The 19,979-nt window shown below is 42.1% G+C and overlaps 1 protein-coding gene across 2 annotated transcripts in view; it reads left to right on the forward strand.

Annotated features, from left to right (window-relative positions):
* The window catches only part of ATXN10 (ataxin 10), a 154,543-nt gene that overhangs the window by 62,715 nt on the left and 71,849 nt on the right, over positions 1 to 19,979 (forward strand). For both annotated transcript variants that reach the window (XM_027107964.1, XM_027107963.1), the window contains exons 8-9: positions 1,350 to 1,458; positions 3,236 to 3,405. In XM_027107964.1, the coding sequence (XP_026963765.1) occupies positions 1,350 to 1,458; positions 3,236 to 3,405 (279 nt within the window). The remainder of the gene's footprint in view (positions 1 to 1,349; positions 1,459 to 3,235; positions 3,406 to 19,979) is intronic.

Consider the following 19,979-nt stretch of genomic DNA (forward strand, 5'->3'; position numbering starts at 1 on the left):
ATTTTTTTTTTTTTTTTTTTTTTTTTTTTTGCGTTACGTGGGCCTCTCACTGCTGTGGCCTCTCCCGTGGCGGAGCACAGGCTCTGGATGCGCAGGCCCAGCAGCCATGGCTCACCGGCCCAGCCGCTCCGCGGCATGTGGGATCTTCCCGGACCGGGGCACGAACCCGCGTCCCCTGCATCGGCAGGCGGACTCTCAACCGCTGCGCCACCAGGGAAGCCCATCTCCTAACTTTTAAACTAGCAAGCGAAAGCTATTAAAATTAAACACACAAAAAAATGTGTGTTTCTTGCTATTTGAGATTTCAGAATACTATATTAAAATATTATCTCCTGGGGACTTAACCTGGCGGTCCAGTGGTTAAGACTTTGCATTCCAGTGCAGGAGGCGTGGGTTCGATCCCTGGTTGGGGAGCTAAGATCCCACATGCGTCATGGCCAAAAAACCAAAACACAGAGCATGTTGTAACAAATTCAGTAAAGACTTTAAAAGTGGTCCACATCAAAGAAATCTTTAAAAAAAATACTGTCTCCTAATTGGAGAATAATAAATACACATTTAGAATTTTAAAAAGGAAATAACTTGTTTTTCTTTTGAAGAACATCATGTGAGATAATAAACGGTTAAATTTGTATTACCACATTTTGTCAAATAATGTGCACTGTAAAAATGAAGTAAAAAAATCTGTGCAAAAATTACATTTTAAAATTATATTTAGACTACCTATGCCATGCAGTTGGTAGCTGGTAGTTTCTTGATCATGTACTCTATTTGATAATAAGTTATTTAGTAGTTATGTGAACTAACATTTTCAAGTATCTTTTCTAAGCTACCAAGATATTGCATATAGGTTTATATTCACCCAGAAATAATCCAAGTTATTGCAGCTGAAGTTCTTTCAACCACAGCATTTTACAGGATTCCTGTGGACAAGAAATTAATGTATTTCATGGGATATTTGTATCTTTAAAGTAGAACTTGCTTGCTGGGAACGCTCTAAAAAGAAAGTATTTGCATAAATGTTATGTACATAGCTAGTAATTTTGAACATTTATTCCACTGTTGGAAGGTATTTTTGCTTGAATAAGAACTTTTCTTACTCTTTGCTCCAAGAAGACACATAATGACACATAATCTTGTGTTCTTGATAGCAGATGTCTGCTGTTGGTGAAAATGATTATTCCTGTACATGTTTAATACTTCTGTTTTGTTCTTGATAGTTCTGGTTCTCTGTTTAGATGTTACAAGCACTGTCTCTTGAATATTTTTTGTAATATTTATTCTCCTACAGTTAATAATAGTCAAATCATTTAGCTTGCCTTAAAAGTCATATTTTCTTTTCCTTTTAGGAGGCGCTGACTACAATTAGGCTTCTTGATGTCCTTTGTGAAATGACTGCTAATACTGACCTGCTCGGCTATCTACAGGTTTTTCCTGGCTTGCTGGAAAGAGTGATTGGTGAGTGAAATATCGCACATATTATTTAATTTATTTATTTATGTATGTATTTATATATGTATTATTTATTTATTTGACTGCACCGGGTCTTTAGTTGTGGCATGCGGGATCTTTGGTTGCAGCGTGTGGGATCTTTGGTTGCAGCATGAGGGATCTTTAATTGTGGCATGCATGCGGTATATAGTTCCTTGACCAGGGATTGAACCTGGGCCCCCTGCATTGGGAGCGTGGAGTCTTAACCGCTGGACCACCATGGAAGTCTCCATATTATTTTTAACTAAAAAATCTTTGACTTGTCGTACTGTAGTATAAGTTCAAACACAGATCCTTAATTTTCAGTGTATTAGTATATTTTTGAGATTTTTTTGGAATATTTTTTCTTGAAAGGAATCACAGTGTTTTGGTAACAGCTCAGGCCCTTGCCACTTATCCTGCTGTTTGTGATGCCTAATCAGTTGATGAGGATATTAATCCTGTTACACAGGGTGCCCATAGTGGGTATTCCATCAGTAGTGGTTGTGATGGTGATGATGGAGGGGGCAGTTATGACAGTGATGGGGGGGTTATGACAGTGATGGGGTTTTTGACAATGTTGGCGATTTTCATGCTCCTATAGTTTTACCAGATTTGTTAGTAAATTTTTCCAGTTACACTTATGGAACATGAAGAATATTGCTTTACCCGTAGTACTGATAATTATGTATTCTGTTCTTATAAGAAAACTGTTTTAAACAAGAAGCCATTGCTTGAAATATTCCCATCTTTGCTAAAAAGCTGTTTGCAAAATAATTCATCTACAACCTGTTCCTTGTGCTTAGCCATGCTTATGGTTGCTCTTCAGTGTTTGCTATATTTTTCTTTAAAAAAAAAATATTATACTTATTCTGGAGACCCATATGCTAAGAAAGATGAATTGGTGTCTAGATGGGTGGATGAGTTAGCAGTGAGCTTTAGGAGATATTTAGAATCGCATATCAGTGTTTTATTTTGAATGCGGTGCTTCCAGTGATAATGAAAATGAGACATCACAAACCTGAGAAACTGAATCATTGTGGGAAAAGCATGTGTTTGGAGCTAGGGCAAACATGGGTTGTCAGCCCAACTCTGCCCAATTACTAACTTCTCTGAGCCTGATTTCTTCATTATAAAATTGGGAAAGTGACCTGCCTTTAGTAACTTTATTGAGAGTGTTAAATGAGATAATGTGAAAACATTTAATAAAGCTTCTGGAAGATTGTCTACTTTCATAGGCTGCCTACAAGCATTTCATAGAGTATAACAATGTGAAGTTATTTCTTCGGAGGGCAGCCAAAGTAGATTAATGGGGAACACATGCTGCCTTCTGATTATCTGGACAATGAGAAGAAAATCAACGTGCTTCTTGGTTTTTGTCATATGGCTCATTACAGATAGGTGTTGCAGGTTAGACTTAGCTGACTGTAGTTGTCGCCTGAGTTCCTTCATAAAGAAGTTGGAATTGGAAACCTTTTACTAGGAAAGATGGTAGGAAATTTTTAGCTAACTTTTCTTTGTGGATAAATAGAAAGTCCAGGTGGGGTTAATCATTTTGGCTTATCTGCAAAACTAGAGTCATGAAAAATTCTAAAGCAAAAGCAGAAGAGCCTTCTAATTGTTATTTTAAAGAAAGCTTTCAGTACTCTACCTGTATTTTATTTTAATCCATTAAAATAAATTAGATTTATTTATGGGAATCTAGTATAAAACGTAAAAATAAAAATTTTTCTATGGAAAATGAAGTTTATTGTTTTTGTCATAGAACTTTTACGAGTGATTCATGTAGCTGGCAGTGACACCATAAACATCTTCAGCACCTGTGCTTGCATGAAAGCAGAAGGTGACATCTCAAATATGGCTGAGGGCTTCAAGTCTCATCTCATTCGTCTGATTGGAAATCTGTGTTACAAGAATAAAGATAACCAAGACAAGGTACGGTTCTTTCTTAGTGTATTTCATACATATATGGCTTTATTTAGAATATAATATTTAGGATTTAGAATCCGTTCACTTTTGGGGAATGAAGCTTGAGGTGCTTAGAAAGTAGCCTGAGGTATATCTATATGCATATATTACCACAGTAAACATAATGTGTCGTATTTGTTTGTATTAGGGTTTGTATTTTTGTAATTTTGTGTTGTGTTTGTCCATAGTGTGTTTGAGCCAGTCTCCTTTCTTTTAAATAGTCAACGCTGTCCTAAGTCTGTGCATTTAAGCACACTATTTGTTTATACAGAGAACAGTGAATGAAAAATCGAACCTAGAAATTTTCAAACACATAGTAGATGTTTAATAAATAGTAGTTTTTATTGACTGTTATCTTAAAAAAACAAACAAACCGATGGACCTAGAGTCTGTCATACGGAGTGAAGTAAGTCAGAAAGAGAAAAACAAATACTGTATGCTAACACATATATATGGAATCTAGAAAAATGGTACTGATGAACCTAGTGGTAGGGCAGGAATAAAGATGCAGATGTTGAGAACGGACTTGAGGACACGGGGACGGGGAAGGGGAGGCTGGGACGTAGTGAGAGTAGCATTGACATATGTACACTACCAAACGTAAAATAGCTAGCTAGTGGGAAGCTGCTGCATAGCACAGGGAGATCAGCTCGGTGCTTTGTGACCACCTAGAGGGGTGGGATAGGGAGGGTGGGAGGGAGGCTCAAGAGGGAGGGGATATGGGGATATGTGTATGCATACGGCTGATTCACTTTGTTGTACAGCAGAAACTAACAGAACATTGTAAAGCAATTATACTCCAATAAAGATGTATAAACAAACAAACAGACAAACGGACCTTAACATCTGTGCCCTGCATTTATGGATGATAGCATCATAAGCATTTCTTCCCGATATCTTGAAATGGACATGATGTTTAAGTATTAAATCTCTGAAAACTCAATAGACTGCCATTAGAAACCTCTTTTGTGCTGAATAGCTTAGGGGTAATTGTATTGATAATGTGATTAAAAAGAGATGACAGGAGAATTGGACCATATGCTTCATATTGAACAAGTCTGCCTGTATTTTTCCAGAGTTTTACAGATATTGAACATATGTGTGGCAGGTTATATTTTTTCCAAGATGGCTGCAGAAGTACCTCATCATTCTGTGCCTCATGTATTCCTGCGATGTGACTTTGCCACTCCCCCATCAGGGGTTAGATTTATTTCTCTGTCCTCTTGAATCTAGATGACTAAGGCCCCCTGACTGCTTTGAATAATAAAATATGGTGGGAGTGATCCTGTGCCACTTCTGGTGTAGCCTTTGACTGGTCTGGCAGATTCTGTATCTGGCTTCGTAGAAGCCAGTCACCATGTGAGAAGTGCACATTCCCTGAGATCATCATGCAATTCCCTGAGATTACCAAGTCCACATGGAGAAGTCCTGGAGGATGAGATGCGGTGAGGAGAGAGAAAGGGACTAGTCAAGGAACACCAAGGAACCAGGCATGTAAGTGAGAAACCATCTTGGAACTTTTTAGGTAGCTGCTCAGTTCCCTTGTTCCAAGCCAGTTCCTCAGTTGCCCAGTTGATGCCACATGAATCAGGGACAGCCTGCCTGGCAAAGCCCTTTCTGAATTCATGACCCACAATACTGTGAGAAAAAGTAAAAAATTGGGGGAAAAAATTTTTTTATAGGTTCTGCTTCTGTTAATGCCCCTGTAAGCTAACGTTGGACTGATCCTCTTGCAAATAATAATTATAAACTCTGGACAAAAGACAGCTATGTGAAGACACTCAGATTTGACACAAACAGATAGAGTTTGGAATCGAAATGACAGTTGGAAGAACGGCACAGCAGAGAGTGTGCCATGCAGGGCAGTTAAAACTCTGATAGAAAATCTACAGTACTTCTAGCTTAAAGAATCAAAGGACAGTTTGGAGCAGTCACAGACTTTAGAAAGTGAAAGGGGGAATCCCGGAAAGGAGAAAGTTAAGCCCCACATTCTGTGTACCAGCCACCTAAATCCCTGCTGATGCTTGAATCAGAGATGCATGGGGCAGGCTCCAAGCAGCTAAGCTAAGGATAAGATAATTATACTGAGATTTGAGCTGCCACCCTGGAGTTTACGGTTTAACTCCAACCAAGGTAATTTACCTGCTAAAACAAAAATATCAATATTCTTTAGAGGAATATAATAGAATCTAGAATTTTCCACAGCATAACATTCACAGTGTCTAATATAACTTACAATCCAAACTTACTTGAAACACAGAAAAATATCACCTGTTATCCAGACAAAAAAATAACGGAGATAGACTGTGTGGTGACACACACGTTGGGTTTATCAGACAAGGATTTTAAAGCAGTTGTAACTATGCTCAAGGATGTAAAAAAAAACATGCTTTGAATGAATGAAAACATAGCTTATCTCAGCAGAGAAATGGAAACTATAAAAAAGGACCAAGTGGAAGTTCTAGAACTGAAAAATGCAGTATCCAAATAAAATATAAAAATTTTACTGAATGAGCTTAACAACTTGAGATGACAAAGAGTCAGTGTACTTGGAGATAGATCAATAGAAATCATCCAGTCTAAAGAACAGAGGAGAGAAAAGGTTGAAAATGGAATGGTCATCCTAAGATGCTAAGTTTTGGGGTAGTATGTTTTGCAGCATTTGATAACTGGAATAATTTCTATAGGACATGGCGCAGAACTGAGCACCGGATAATTTGCGCTCTCATTCCATGTGTGTACCGTTTTGACGGCTCCCCATCTTCAAGCAGGTGTGAGTGGGAGACTACTGACCCACCCTTGGAAAATTACTGGACTGATTTTTTGTAAGAGAAAGTTGATAGAGGATAAAACACTTCACCTTTTTTAATGACCAAGACCGCCTTTTTTCAGGAGCACAGAAGAAGCGGTTTTCTTGTGTGTTTACCTATACTTTTGCTGCTAATTTGGATTGGCTTCTTAAAGGAACAAAACGTAGTAACCCTTAAAAGGCTTATGAAATAGCTCACTGAAGTCAGGATCAGATTGCACCGTAAGTAAATACGGAGTGTGCCCGAGTGCTGCCCTGGAGAGGTCGCGGGGCTCACAGGAAGTCTATAGTGTGTCCTTCACGTGTGCAGTCGCTAATAGCACTGCTGACTTCTGAGCAAACACTCTTGAAGGTATGAAGGAGTTCATTCTTTGAGTGTAAGAATGCCTCTGTTTCTCCTACTTTTTTTTTACCTATGCCAACAAAAAGCTTAACCTGAAAGCATTACTTGTGGGATTTTTTTTTCTCTTTCCAAAGAATCTACCACAGCATAACAGTCTTGCAGCCAAATCCTGATTCAGTCTGAGCATCAGAGACATGAGCCTTTGCTCACTGATGCCTCAAAGGATGGAGTTCACTAGCGCTTGACAACTTTAGTTATAATTTGGGAGAAATGGGTGGTTATGTAGCAGGTCTTTATCACCACGCCATTAATTTTCATTGTATTGTCTGGATGGATTGTCCCACTTCTCTGCAAATTGGGGCCCAAAGGGATGTTTGGCTCTTTCTCTACTAAAAGTATGAGTTAGGGGGATTTTGTATCATTGAGCTTAGTTTAGTTCATCCGTCACCCAGAGGGAAAAAGGGACTCATGATTTGTTTAGTGTCTACTATGTCCCGTGTTGTGCTTAGTGAACTACGTGTATTATCCACTTTCATCTTTGCATCAGCCCTGCAAATCCGGTTCTGCCAACCACACTGTAGGGAGAGGCCATCAGTTAGTGATTTGCAGAGTCCAGAGTAGAATTTAGATTTGTCTGTGAGCTCCTGGGCCTTTGCTGTCTCCCCTGTACCGTGGAGCTTCTCATTTGGGAGCTCTCCAAGGGTTTGGAGAAGGGGTTTAAAATAGACTTCCTGAATGACTTGAGACGGAAAATGCTGGAGGCTGGTGAACCCTGCTCTCCCAGGCTAAGCAGCCCCCTCGGGCCTGCTCTTGGTTCAGGTCTGCCACCCGTTTGCTGCTCACATCCCTGCCTCTGGTTCATCCATGCATCAAATGGTCCCAGCCTTGGACCCTTAGATGGATAAGACAGACAGGTGTGTCCTCCTGTGCATCTTCCCCTCTAGGAGCACCGAAGGGCCATCCTTGCCTCGTTGAACTGGAATCCCAGAGTTACTGACACACACTTCCTGGAATCTTTGTGTACTACCTGACTGCTCTGAGGTTTGATCAAAAGCCATTGAAGCCCAGCCTGGTCTCTGTGCTTGTCTGTGTGACTTTGTTCATTGGATTGAGTGCGTGCCCGCCTGCTGGATGGCTCCCCCTATAGTTAGTTATGTGGCCCTTTCCCTGTTACAAAGTTCTTTTCATCTGCATTAGTTCTTTGGAGCCTTTTGACACCTCTGTGGAAAAGGCTGAAAAGATATTATGATCATTTTCTAAATGAAGAAACCAAGGCTCAGAGAGACTAAGTGTGATTTAATTCACCTAGCATTCATTGACTGGAAACTGCTATGTGCCGCATGCTCTGGGGAAGACAGAGTCACCTTAGTAGGGAGATCTGCACGGGCACTAGCAACTCTAAACAGAGTCCCTGTGGGGAGGGCTGTTGGAGAGGAGCAGATGACTGACGTGGTCCTCCAGTCTGGCTGTGCCAGTGCCTGGAGTAGCCCTCTCTCAGCCAGGACGGGAGCTGGCCTGCACCACAGTAGCAGGAAGGGCAGTAATCTTCCTTTCCATTTGTGTCTTTGGGCAGTGTTTAAGAGGATCAAGTTGCCTGGTTTCAGACTGAAAATCTGCTCAGAAATTTGTCTTATCCAGTCTTCCATGAATCTTGAACTCTTAGGTCTGTACACATGATGGATTGTAGTATTTCCTGAATTGTAAAGGAATTTCTAGACTTCCCTTTACCAAGTCATGGTAGGGAGATGTGCTTAACTACTTAGCGACTTCTTAACTTGTGTTTTGTGCTCGACTTACGTGGTATTTTCTTGCTGCATCTGTAGTGGTTAGTTTACTTTTAAAACCTTTGTGGACCTGAAAAGGAGATTTTATTTTGGTTTCTATTGTGAGAAGCACATGGGTATTCATGCTGTAAACATGAAGAAAGCATTCTCCAGCTTCTTCTTTGTTAGAAAAAGGAGTGTATAGTTTACTTTTTTTCTTCCCCATTCTTCTTTTCTTTGCTGTTGTCATGAATTCTTTAACTGAATGCTTTATTAGAAGAAAAACCAAACATGGTTTTTGTTTTTCCATAAAGCTAAATGCATTTTCAAAAATGGATGAGCAGGTGATCTAGTTTCTCTACCTTCTTTTTCCCCCAAAGAAATCATACTGACTAAGGTGGGCCGTCCACTGTGTTGGCTGCTGAATCCATTCTGCCAAAGGTTTTGTGGAAATGCTGTTCAGTTTCTTCTCTTCCTCCTCCTTCTCCTGATAGAAAAGATTGCTAGCATTCACACACGTTTGATCCCATGTGTTCAAACATATGCACGCATAAGGCTTTCATTAAAGGCATAACTTCATTTTAAAAATAAGCCTGTCCTATATGGAAAAGTTCAAAGTGTGAAGACAATAAACTCTTTGACCACCCCAATTTGGAATAATCTATTTTGAAGGTAGGTTTCATTTTTATATATACATTATATAAAATCTTTGTGATACATTTTTCATTAAAATGTTTTACCCATTGTGTGATTCCCAACATCTAAACTGTACCTGCTATATAGTAAGCATTCAGTAAATTTTTCTTGAATGAGAATTTAAAATATTTGTCAACTGTCCACTACATACTGAGCACAGTTTTAGATGCTGAAAATATAAAGCAGATAAGACACAGCCCTCCTCTTCAAGGAGTCTCAATTTTGCTATAAAATTTCCTGACTATACTTGTAAACAAAGACATGTAGTAAAAATAAAATAACTTTTTTAAATAAAAATTAATATTCTTCTAAATTCTGGGTTCTGTAATTATTTTTGGAAGTCTTTTATGTTTAGGATATATTTGAATATATTCTAACTTATTGTAATTTACCTTATTCTTATTTGATTTATCCATATCTATATTTTAGGCTGTTAGGATATCTATATAGCATAATATTTGCAAATAAAAAAATTTTAATCTGAAGTTTAGGCTTTGTAGATCTGATTGCACTTTTTTCATTAATCTTAAAGTTTTAGACTAAATTTATGATTGTTAAGCATTCGTAACACGGTTTTTTTTGAGGGGAGGGGTACCTTTCACATCCAGATGGGAGAAGCCTTGAGCAGGCAAACTATTAAATCCTTTTTAAAAATGATTTCTTCCTATTTGAAATGTTCTTAAGCAGCATATTCACCTATTAAATCATGAAACTTAAAAAAATCTCTTGCTATTTCCTATTTTCTTAAGATTATTGCTCTTAGCAGGGGTCAGTCCTTGTCTTCTGCGTCAGTGCTGGCTGACTCAGCAGTTACCCAGAGAATTGACTGAGAGCATGTTATGCAGAGAAATGAGCGCTTGACAAGTGTGTGCTGGTGTTTCCTTTGTGCTGCTGTAGAGTGGGTTGAGGTGGTGGGGCCCTTGGCGCTCTGTCCTCCCACAAAGCCAGCACCTGCCTTCTTGGCCTGTGCCTGCCCTGTGTGGGCTTCCCAGCCTGCATTCTTTACCCCAGGGATCTTAACTTGGCCTTTAGAACTCAAGGTCATAAGGTGCATCCTCCTCAAAACCTTCTGAGGTCAGTGCAGGGAAGCTTTCTCGCCCCTGCTCCCCTTTCTACCCTGTCAATCTACTCCTTACTCCCCTGCTTTATACTCCCCCCACCCTCAGTTTCTGTATATAAATACGTTATCAGTTGTTAATTCTGATGCATATTGCAGCATATGTATGCTGTTGTTTTTACTTAAGACTTTAGTGTGATACGCATCCATAAACTGACCCCTGGCGAAACCGTGACATACACAAAATTTGACTTCAGTGTCACTCAGTTTTACTTTAGTGAGTAAAAGCGGTACCTTCCTAATCGTCTTCCACCACCACCACTTTTCCTTGCTTCTCCCTTGAGGATTAGTCTTCTGTGAAACCCCTTTCCCTAGATCTCCATGGTGATATGGCTAATCTGCCCTCTTTCCCAGACACGTATTTTTCCATTTTTACAGGAAGCTTCAATACCGTAACTCTGTGCCTGACTAACTGGGGAATTCCAGATAGGCTACTGAAAATGTCCTGACATTGGGCTCTCCTGGCACTGGCTCCTCTGTCTTCCCTTGGCTTGTAACATTTGGATCCATAAATATGAGTGATGCTTCTGGGGGAACCTTACAACAGACAGCTTGGGATAGTGCAGAGACTCCAGACAAGACTTAGAGAGGCCCACATTTGCCTCTTAATTTCACCACTTTTTAGCTGTATAAAGTATAAATTGGGACATGTGACTTAACCTCTGAATCTCAGCTTCTTCACGTGTAAAGTGGAAACTGTTACACCTACCTCACCGGGTTGGAAGGATTAAATGTGATCACTTACATAAAGCGTCTAATAGCGTGTCTTGGTGTCTGGTGTTGCTTACCACCTCCTGCTCTCCCCTCCCGCACCAGCCTCACTGTAGAGGAGTAGATCTAGTTCATTTCAGTGTCTCCCCATTGTACGTATTTAAATGGAAATGTGTACACATCTCACAGGTGTTTACAGAAACCCTGATATTCCGTATTCTCTGTTTATTACTTTTCTAATAGATGGGACTTTTGGGAGGAAGCAGAGTGAAAGCAAATATGAGAACTTTCTTTAGGGTGAGAATGTTTTTTTTTCTCTTCAGTTTGACCACAAATGCTTTCTGAGTTGAATTTCTCTTTCGTTACTACTGAGTAGAGAGCTGAAGTGTTTTCTGTGTGGATACCAAAATCTGTTCTAGCTCAATCCCGAGAGTGTGTTAAGGAACTTTTAAATTACAGGTGTATGGCCCATCTCAGTTAGACTCTGTGTTTTCCGTCTGTCAGAAGCACGTTGCACAGGATCCCAGCTTATTGATTTGAAGATTGAATGTATAGGCAAGAGCTGGCTTGCTTAGAATTCCACTTCTTTGTAATGTAATCCCAGTTCAAGAAATATGTCAAAATTCATAAATCAAACCGTCACCATTAGTTTCCTGAACTTATAGTTCCTGTTACAGTAAATGAAATTAAAATTCCTATCTTGAGGACACATGTCATGGTTGAGTGTATTGTAAATTTTTTCTTTTGAAATACCCACAAGCCCCTTTCTGTATCTTGTAGAGTGATCAGCTTGTTCTTTTGCAGAAAAGGCTTCATGTTGTTTAAAAGGAAGAATCATGCTAAATATATAAATCAAATACAACAATTTATTGTAGTCTGTTACTATTGCATACTAACTAGGCTCCTGCCTGTGCCAGGCTCTTCCGTGGTTCCCACTGCTCTCTTCCCCAGAAGACTGTAAGCTCCTTGCAGGCGGGACACACATGTCTGGTTTAACACCTGCCACTATACCTAATGTGCAGTATGAGGAATTAATGGGCGGTGGATGAGTATCCAGATTCACTCGTTAGTCAGAGCTTGGGTAGTTGAGTCACTTGCTTGGAGCAGTAGCAGGCTGACGTCTGACCTCCAGACCCAGATTCTCTGCTGTGCTCCAGTGCATCCACATTCGCTGGAGAAGGAGACATTTGAAATCTTGGACCCACGTGTGTGAGTCCTGAAGAGGGGGCACCTTTTGTAAAACAGCGCACGTGGGACTGACTCTGTTCTCGGCAGTGATCGCGCTCCTTAGTTCCTGTTCAGCTGTTTTCAGTAGTCTGCGACTTCCTGGAGATGAGTGTAGAAAACTGCATATTTCTCAGAAGCATCATTTACACACGTCCTAGATACCGAAAGGAAGACAGTGGGGAAGTCATCTACCCGGGGCGACTCAGCAGTTTGAAAAAGCCTGGAATCCGGTTTCCTTTGCTAGGCCATGTGGTCAGTTTCTAGACTATAGGGGTTTTAAACGGATTTGTGTTTAATAGTAAAAACCATTATTTCGCAGTATCCATAACAAGAGGTATCTGAGAGACTCAGGTGAGGGGAAAACCAGCCACATAAACTGAGAGATGTACCTTGTTCCTGGATGGAAATATGGAATATTTAAAGATATGCGTTGGTTTTAGACTCATTGTTAATTGCTAGGCCAATTACAGTCCCCTGAGGGGGGAACCCAGAATTTTGACAAAAAATGAAAATAACTGAGGAATTATCTCAACAGTATTAAAATATACCCTAAAGTGAAAATAATCAACAACGTACAGAAATCCATAGGTTAGTGGAAGAGAGCATCCTTCAGAAGCAGACACCTGAGAAGTTATAAAAAGTTAACATGTGAGAAGGAAAGCCCAGAAACCCAGAGAGAAAAGGAAAGTTTGTTATAGAAGTGAACCAGGGATAATTGGTTAACTAGTTGGAAAAAAATCTAACCTCACCCGTAACGAACACCACAATAAATCTTGGCACAGTGGTTAAGACTCTACACTCGCAATGCAGGGGCCCGGGTTCGATCCCTGGTCAGGGAACTAGATCCCACATGCGTGCCGCCACTGAGGAGCCTGCCAGCCTACCGCCCTTAGGACCTTGTGCAACGAACCAACCAAATAAATAAGTAAATAAAAAATTAAAAGAAAAAGGGGAGTAAAGGGTTAAAGATGGAACCATAGAAGTCTAGCCAGTATTTAGTTGATTTTTCAGAATAACCAAGGATATTTTATGGATTAGAAATAGTGATGATTGTCATAGACGTAGCTATAAATAAATGAGAAACTCAGGCTCAAACCACCCTAAATAGGTTTACACCTGGGGTTCTGCTAAATAATTGTTGGGTGACCCTGAGCAAAGTGTTTAACCTCTTTGCAACTCAGTTTACTCAGCCAGAAAGAGGGTCATATTAGCTCTTATGGCAAAGAGCGGCTGTGAGGAGTAGATGAGATCGTCCCTGTATGATGTCAGATAAGCACTCCGTCATGGTCAGCTGCATTTATACTTATGCCGACATCAGCATTGTTGATAATATTAGAAACAATCTACTTTTCCATCCGTTGGGAATGTTTCAGTAAATTATGGTGGTACGATATGTAACCAATAAAACCATGTTTTCAAAGAGCATGCACCATATTGGCCCAGTGCTCATGACATTATGGTCAGTGGGAATTCGAAGCAGGACACAGCATTGTATCTCGTAGACCCCTACTTTTATATTTTTGTATCTATCTTGTATGTATATTTACACAGGTACAGACGTGCATGACAAAATGACCCCAAAGAAATAACGCTACAACATTAATAGCAGTTATCTCTGGCTGGTGAAATTAAGGATTGGTTTCTTTTTCCCAAGTATTTTTTTGTAGTATTTACAGTTAATGTGAATCACTTTAATAATAAGAAAATACTATTAAGAACGGAAAGGGGCATGAATGCCGAATTCTGATTTTCCTCTGTGATCAGAAGAGCATATGCCAAGTTCATTAGTGACCAAGGTAATTCTTTCCTTGTTCTGCTTTCAGAGTAGGACACCATCCTGACCCTTCCCGGACAAGGTCTGGGGGCTTTAACAATTACAGTTTCAATCATATTTTTAGTGGAAGGATTTGAAAAAGTAAAACGTGAGCATAGGACCTGGATGATTTTGCCAACAAGTAATATCTGGGGTGGAGGGGGTAGGTGGTGTGTGTGTGTAAGAGACAGAGAGAGAGGGGAGAAACTATAAAGGTTATTTTTCCAGTGTGCGGAACATTGAGGGGAATAGGAATTCTGATTCACCCTTTATTTTCGGGTGTTCTGATTTGGGTATATTAGCTTTTGCCGAGTGCATGAGTGTCCAGGATTTCTGTTACAGATCTCAACTTAATAAGATCTGAGTGCTTTTGACATTGTGAAATTTCTTTATATCTCCCCAGGCTTCATTTCTCTGGTTAAATGAGAAACGTGCTCTTATTTCAAATGTTAGAGAGTATTCTCCTTTTCTAAAAAAATATAGTCGAACTGTCTGTCACACATCTAAAACAGTTTTGATCTTTAGCATATTTCGTGTTTTTTGTTTTTTGTTTTTTTTCCTGGCAGCGACTGAAAATTAAGAGGATCAAAGTCGCGTTGCTATAAAAAGCCTTTTTTTCATCGACACTTGAAGTCACTGTGAGGTTGCTCCCTCCGCCCCCCTTAAAAGCCTATTGCTTATCTCATTCTGATAGAATTTAATTTCAGACCCATCACATTCTAATGGACCAAGAGTAATATTTAGTCTCAATCTGTGGAATTTAGTTTTAATTCAAATTCATATCTACTGCTGTGCTGCAGTTAAGAGTAAAAGCAGGAATAACTTTGACTCCAAATATGAACGAATGTGCTATTTGGCGGCGTGGTGTAGGCTTTTAGTTCAGTTCAACAAATCTGTATCTGCCGTATGCTGTGTACCAGCCAGTACTCCAGGCGCTGGGAATGAAGAAATGGATTTGGCCTCGTGCTTACTCTCAAGGAATTCACACTGTAAAGGGGGAGACAGGTGTGAAAATAGAGTCGAATAAGTGGTGTACGAAAAGTATTCAGAATGAGTAGTAGAAACATTCTAAATGGTCGATGTAAGTGGCTCACCTCTGAGCTTCAGGAAGAGCCCTGGGATCTAGGCCTTCAGGGGTGACTGAGAAAGAGGCAGGCAGCGAAGAGGGTTGGCCTTGCAGGCAGATTAGCACCTGTGAGCAGGTGTGTGGGACCACGTGCTGCGTGCCGGACTTAACCAGGACCCACGGGGTGGGAGGTTGGGTGGCAGGGTGACGGGGGACCTGGGGTGGGGCCGGAGTGGAGGGCTGGCCAGCTAGGCCGTGTGGGCCTTTGTTTGCCGTACTGACGGGCTCTGAACTCCACGGGAGGAGTTGTGAGTCTTGGGACAGTTTCAGTCTTGGTAGATTCATTAAAATATCTTCCGTTTCTGAAAATGATCTGTTCTGTTTCAGATCCTTTTATTCCCTCCTTGTGTACCCCAGCCTCCAGGGACTTCATCCTGGTCGGGTCCCGGATCCTCCACTCTTGTCTCCTGCTCTGGCTTTTCATTCTTGGCATCACGGGTGGTGCAAAGGCTGCCCAGTGGCAGGATGTCACCCAGGTCCCCTGGGCCCTCCAGAGGTTAGTCACGAAAGTGAGTCTTGTCTGCCAAGCAGAGCAGCTGGGTGTAGCCTAGGCGGGTGTTTACTGCGTGAGCTTCCTCCCAACTCCCTGCTTCTGGCATTCTCACACTCTTACATTCAGCACAGTGTACAGGAAAATTTTGATTTGGGGAAAAAAGAAAGTTTAAATTCCATTTTTTTTTACTTGCTAAGAAGGCAGCCTTGGTACACTTTACTTCTCAGAGTCTCAGCTCCTTCATCTCTAATGAGATAACATTACTGGCCTCATGCATTTGTCCTGAGGATGAAATTATTTTTCATGATAACGCGAGTGACTGCCCTTCACGAGTGCCTCCTAGGTGTTCCCGAGTGGGGTGTTCTGTAGAGGGTTTCATTTATCCCATCCAGTCCCAAAGCCCGTGTGCCACCAGGTCACTCTGCCTCTCGGGGCACGGCCTGTAGGAAGGTCCTGGCTCGGGCCCTGGCTCACAGCACAGCCATCCTCCCCTCTGCTGACGCCTCTGGGAGCAGGGCCTCAGCCCCTCTGAGTTGGGCCCCTGAGGGGCAGCGCCGTGAGCAGCAGCCAGGGCGGGGGGAAGGATGGGGGCCCTGCCGGTTGCTTTGCTGCCCGGGGGCTGCCCTCCCTCTGCATAAGGACAGGCTTGCTTTCTCTCGCTGGGCAGCTTCCTGGAGGCTGGGCCCTGGACGGGAAAACCACACGTGGTCCCTTGCTGGCCACGTTCGCTCTTGAGGCAGATAGCCTCCCAAGTCTGCCTCAGGGATGCGCACGCCTGCGCAGTGCTTAGGATGTCTGTGTGGTGCTGCCCTTGAGGTGGGCAGGGGAGGCCCGACTCTCCGCAACCCTCCATCTCCCTGTGATCAGCATCACGCCGACAATTCCATTATCAGCCTTGCGGTTCCTTCAGTTCAGACCTCTGTTAACAGTGCACGTACACCTTGGAGAGGAAACACTTTAAGCCCTCGTCAGGCTTTTGCATATTTGTGTGATGTATTTCTGTCTTTCCTGAGAGCAAACTCGATAATATGGTCAGGAGTGACCAAGACTCTCCTCCTAACCAAGCCTAAAGCCTGTGGTCAGTCACTGTAGTCACTTCCTTGCCTGTAGTCTTTATGCTACTAGTGGTAATAACTTGTCCACATTTGGAAGTACCTACATTTTCTTTTGGAGAAAAGGCATTAGTTACCTTGGCCACTTATTTAGATTGGAAAATAAAACTTTAAACCTTATTTGAGACCATGGAAAAGTAAGTTGCTTCTAAAATGAATAGTAACAAAGCAGTCACAGTAATAGAAGCGAGCATTGCCTACTGCTGACTGTGACAGACACCTGCCAAGCCCTTTACGTAAGCCAGTGCATTTATCCTCAAGTATTTCCTAGAGTAGGTCATGTTATTATCCCCATCTTACAGATTTGTAAACTGAGGCCTGTCCGGGTTAAAATACTTGGCAGTCAGTGGTGGAGCCACATGAGAACCCAGGCGGCCTGGCCCTGCGTTCCCCAGCCGCCTGCTCCTCCTGCTGCGTTCGGCGCAGACTCAGTGTTGGCCACACCTCTGTGGTGGTTGTCTGCTGAGGACATCATTAGCCAAAGACACAGTGCTTCCAGTTTTCTCCTTGTGGTCACAGATTCTAGTTCTGTTTGTAAATAAATGCATGCAGAATATCCAGTATCAACCTTTCAGGTGCAGGACTAAAAATGATTCTCTTTGCTTATCCAGACAACTTTTAAGTAATTAATTTTCTGAGTCCAGTCTTGAAAGGCTGACATTTCCAAAAAAGATACCTATATTAAACGAAATTCTGTCTACTAATATATACTATTATATATACAGACACACATACATACAAAAGCAGAGAGAATATATGTTCTTTAATCATTTAGAGACAGTAAACTATTGGCATTAAAAGAAAATAGCTAAATAGCTATGATGAGCTTAAAGAATATTTCCAGTTTTTGTTTGACTAAAATTTTCTGAGAAGGCCCGTAGGTATCATTTCAGCCCCCTCTGCTGAGAACTGCAGGAAACCTTGTTCCCTCTTGTGGGCTGGGACAGCTGATCAGAAGCTTGCTTGTTAGGTGGGCGGGTGGGGTGTGATTGTCCTTTTCTGGGTGGACTGTTTGTATTACTGTACATCTTACGTTACAAACCCTTCCCCAAGCTGCACTTAGCTCATGTTACTCTCAGACATTTGAATAATGGGTTTAACGTGAGACTGATTTCTGAGAATGACTCATCGCTGTTTACTTGGTATGATTTAGTGACAGTGTTGAATTTATGCACTGGAAAACTCCAACAGGAAACTTTAAAAATAAGTAATTTCCATGGCAGAGTTCAGACAGGAGCGGGGTTGGAGTTTTCATCTTTTGAGGCCCGCACAGTCAGTGCAGGAGGAGGGAGGAAGGGGAGACTTGAGGATCATAGATGAGATGAGAAACAGTTTCACATGTTTTCTGAAACAGATCACACCCTCCTCCTTTTGGTGGCAAGGAGTGACTTTGGTCCGCACCTGCAGCCCTGGAACTGACAGCCTGGGGCCTGGGGGTGTGGAGGAGGCCGGCCGGCAGGGGAAGTCTGAGCTGGGAGGGGCGGGGGGGGGGGGGGGCGGTCGTTGACAGAAAAATCCGACTGGCAGGCCCCTGGGAGTGGGGAGGGGGAAGGCGTGTCGCTTGCCTGCTGGAATTTCTCTCTCTCTCTCTCTCTCTCTCTCTCTCTCCCCCCCTCTTTCCCTCTCTCCCTCTCCCTCTCCCTCTCCCTCTCCCTCTCCACCAACCCAACCCAACCCAACCCAACCCAACCCAAACAGAACCATGCCAGAGCTTCTGTGCAGAGGGGGCAGTACCAGCTGATTTTTATAACGCAGGTGGACAGTCGTACCCCGTGCTCTCACCCTGGGCTGAGGAGCCCTGTTTCCAGCCGCCCCAGCAGCAAAGGCTAGTAGAGCAGCAAAGGCTAGTGGGGAAGCCTGGCCAGAGCCAGATTTAATCAGATTTAGAATTTTGCTGTTTCCCCTCCAGGGCCCCTGGAGAATGTGTTCCAAGGGAGGGAGGGATGTTTCATTGAGCATTTTAAAGAGAGAGAGAAGTCAGTCCTTTCTGTATTATCTTTAAGATGGATTTGTTTTTAATCTCGGAAAATCACTTCTAGCAGTTTTAGAAGAAGAATATTCTTATAGCACCGGTAAATACAGATAGCATAAAACCTTTTTCAAGGAGTTTTTAGGATACTGTATGTGACAGTGCTTTGAAATTTTAGTTAATGTCAGAATTGTGACTAGAATTCGCATGCAAAGTAAAAGTGTTATTCGCTTTTATAGTTTTTATGAACAGTTCAGCTTGGCCTTGTTAGAAGATGAAGCGCTGATACACTTGCTCCGGTCGGTCGTGCTCATTTAGGCTACGTTTATTAAACTGGCATTTATTGGGCTTCTGTGTACACTATTAGTTTTATTTACCTTTGTAAAACACGGAAGAAAACACAAGTTCCGCCTTTGTGATGAGAGGCAGAAAATTCGAACTATAGTTGATACTTCAAAGTTTGTACAGCAGAGAGTGACTTAGCTGTTTGTTACCAGAGCAGTGCTGTCAGAAAGGCCCCACGCAGGGGTTAGGGGACCCCAGCCAGAGTCAGCCCTTCGCCCCTGCCCTGCCGCCATCACCCTGAGCTTCCAGTGCTCTTGCCTGACCTTTGGCTCAGAGCTGTGCGCCCTGCTCCCCTACCTCATGTGCAAAGTAGGTCTGCAGTCTCCTTAGTAGGGTCGTTGGAGAGTTGACCTGAACCATGGTGTGTGGAGCACAGGCATATGTGGACCGTCGGTATCTACACGTAGTATCGCAGGCTTTCTAGCCGTTTCAAATTTGTATACAAGCTCAGAAAAACCAGTTTTAGTTTTATGGTATTACGTGCTCATGGCTTGAGATATACCCCCTCCAGTGCTGTACAATCATGTTGTCTGGTTCAAAACATTCTAAGTATTGATCTTGAAAAACTGAAGTTTCTTACAGAATATCACACCAAACTTCAGGGTTGCTTTGGATGTGTTAACTGCTCGTTCACAGCCTTGGACATTCTTGGTTAGTGCGGTGTTTCATGCTCTGACAGTTACCTTTAAGATGTTGTTTTTAGGTTGCCAGGTGTTAATTTAAGCACACGCCAGCCTGTGTGCTTGCGCGTGCACGCATGCCTACATACCCCTGCGCAGTGCCGGGAGCTGTGATTTAAAGTGGAATGATAGAGCAGGAGGTAATGTTTTATGTTTAGGGCGAGCTCCTGACGTACAGCTTCGCGTGACATCTCGTTTTCTAAACGCCTGAGGCGTCTGTGATCTTTACAGCAAGAATTCTCATGCTGTTCGGCATTCCAGGCTTACTGTCTATCCTGCCCGGTAGATATATGGCTTTTATGGACTTATAAATCATGACAGTAGGATTCATACATAT

Source organism: Aethalodelphis obliquidens, unplaced genomic scaffold (assembly GCF_003676395.1).
Source record: "Aethalodelphis obliquidens isolate GAN/ISIS:26980383/991018 unplaced genomic scaffold, ASM367639v1 scaffold8, whole genome shotgun sequence".
Taxonomy (NCBI): domain Eukaryota; kingdom Metazoa; phylum Chordata; class Mammalia; order Artiodactyla; family Delphinidae; genus Aethalodelphis; species Aethalodelphis obliquidens.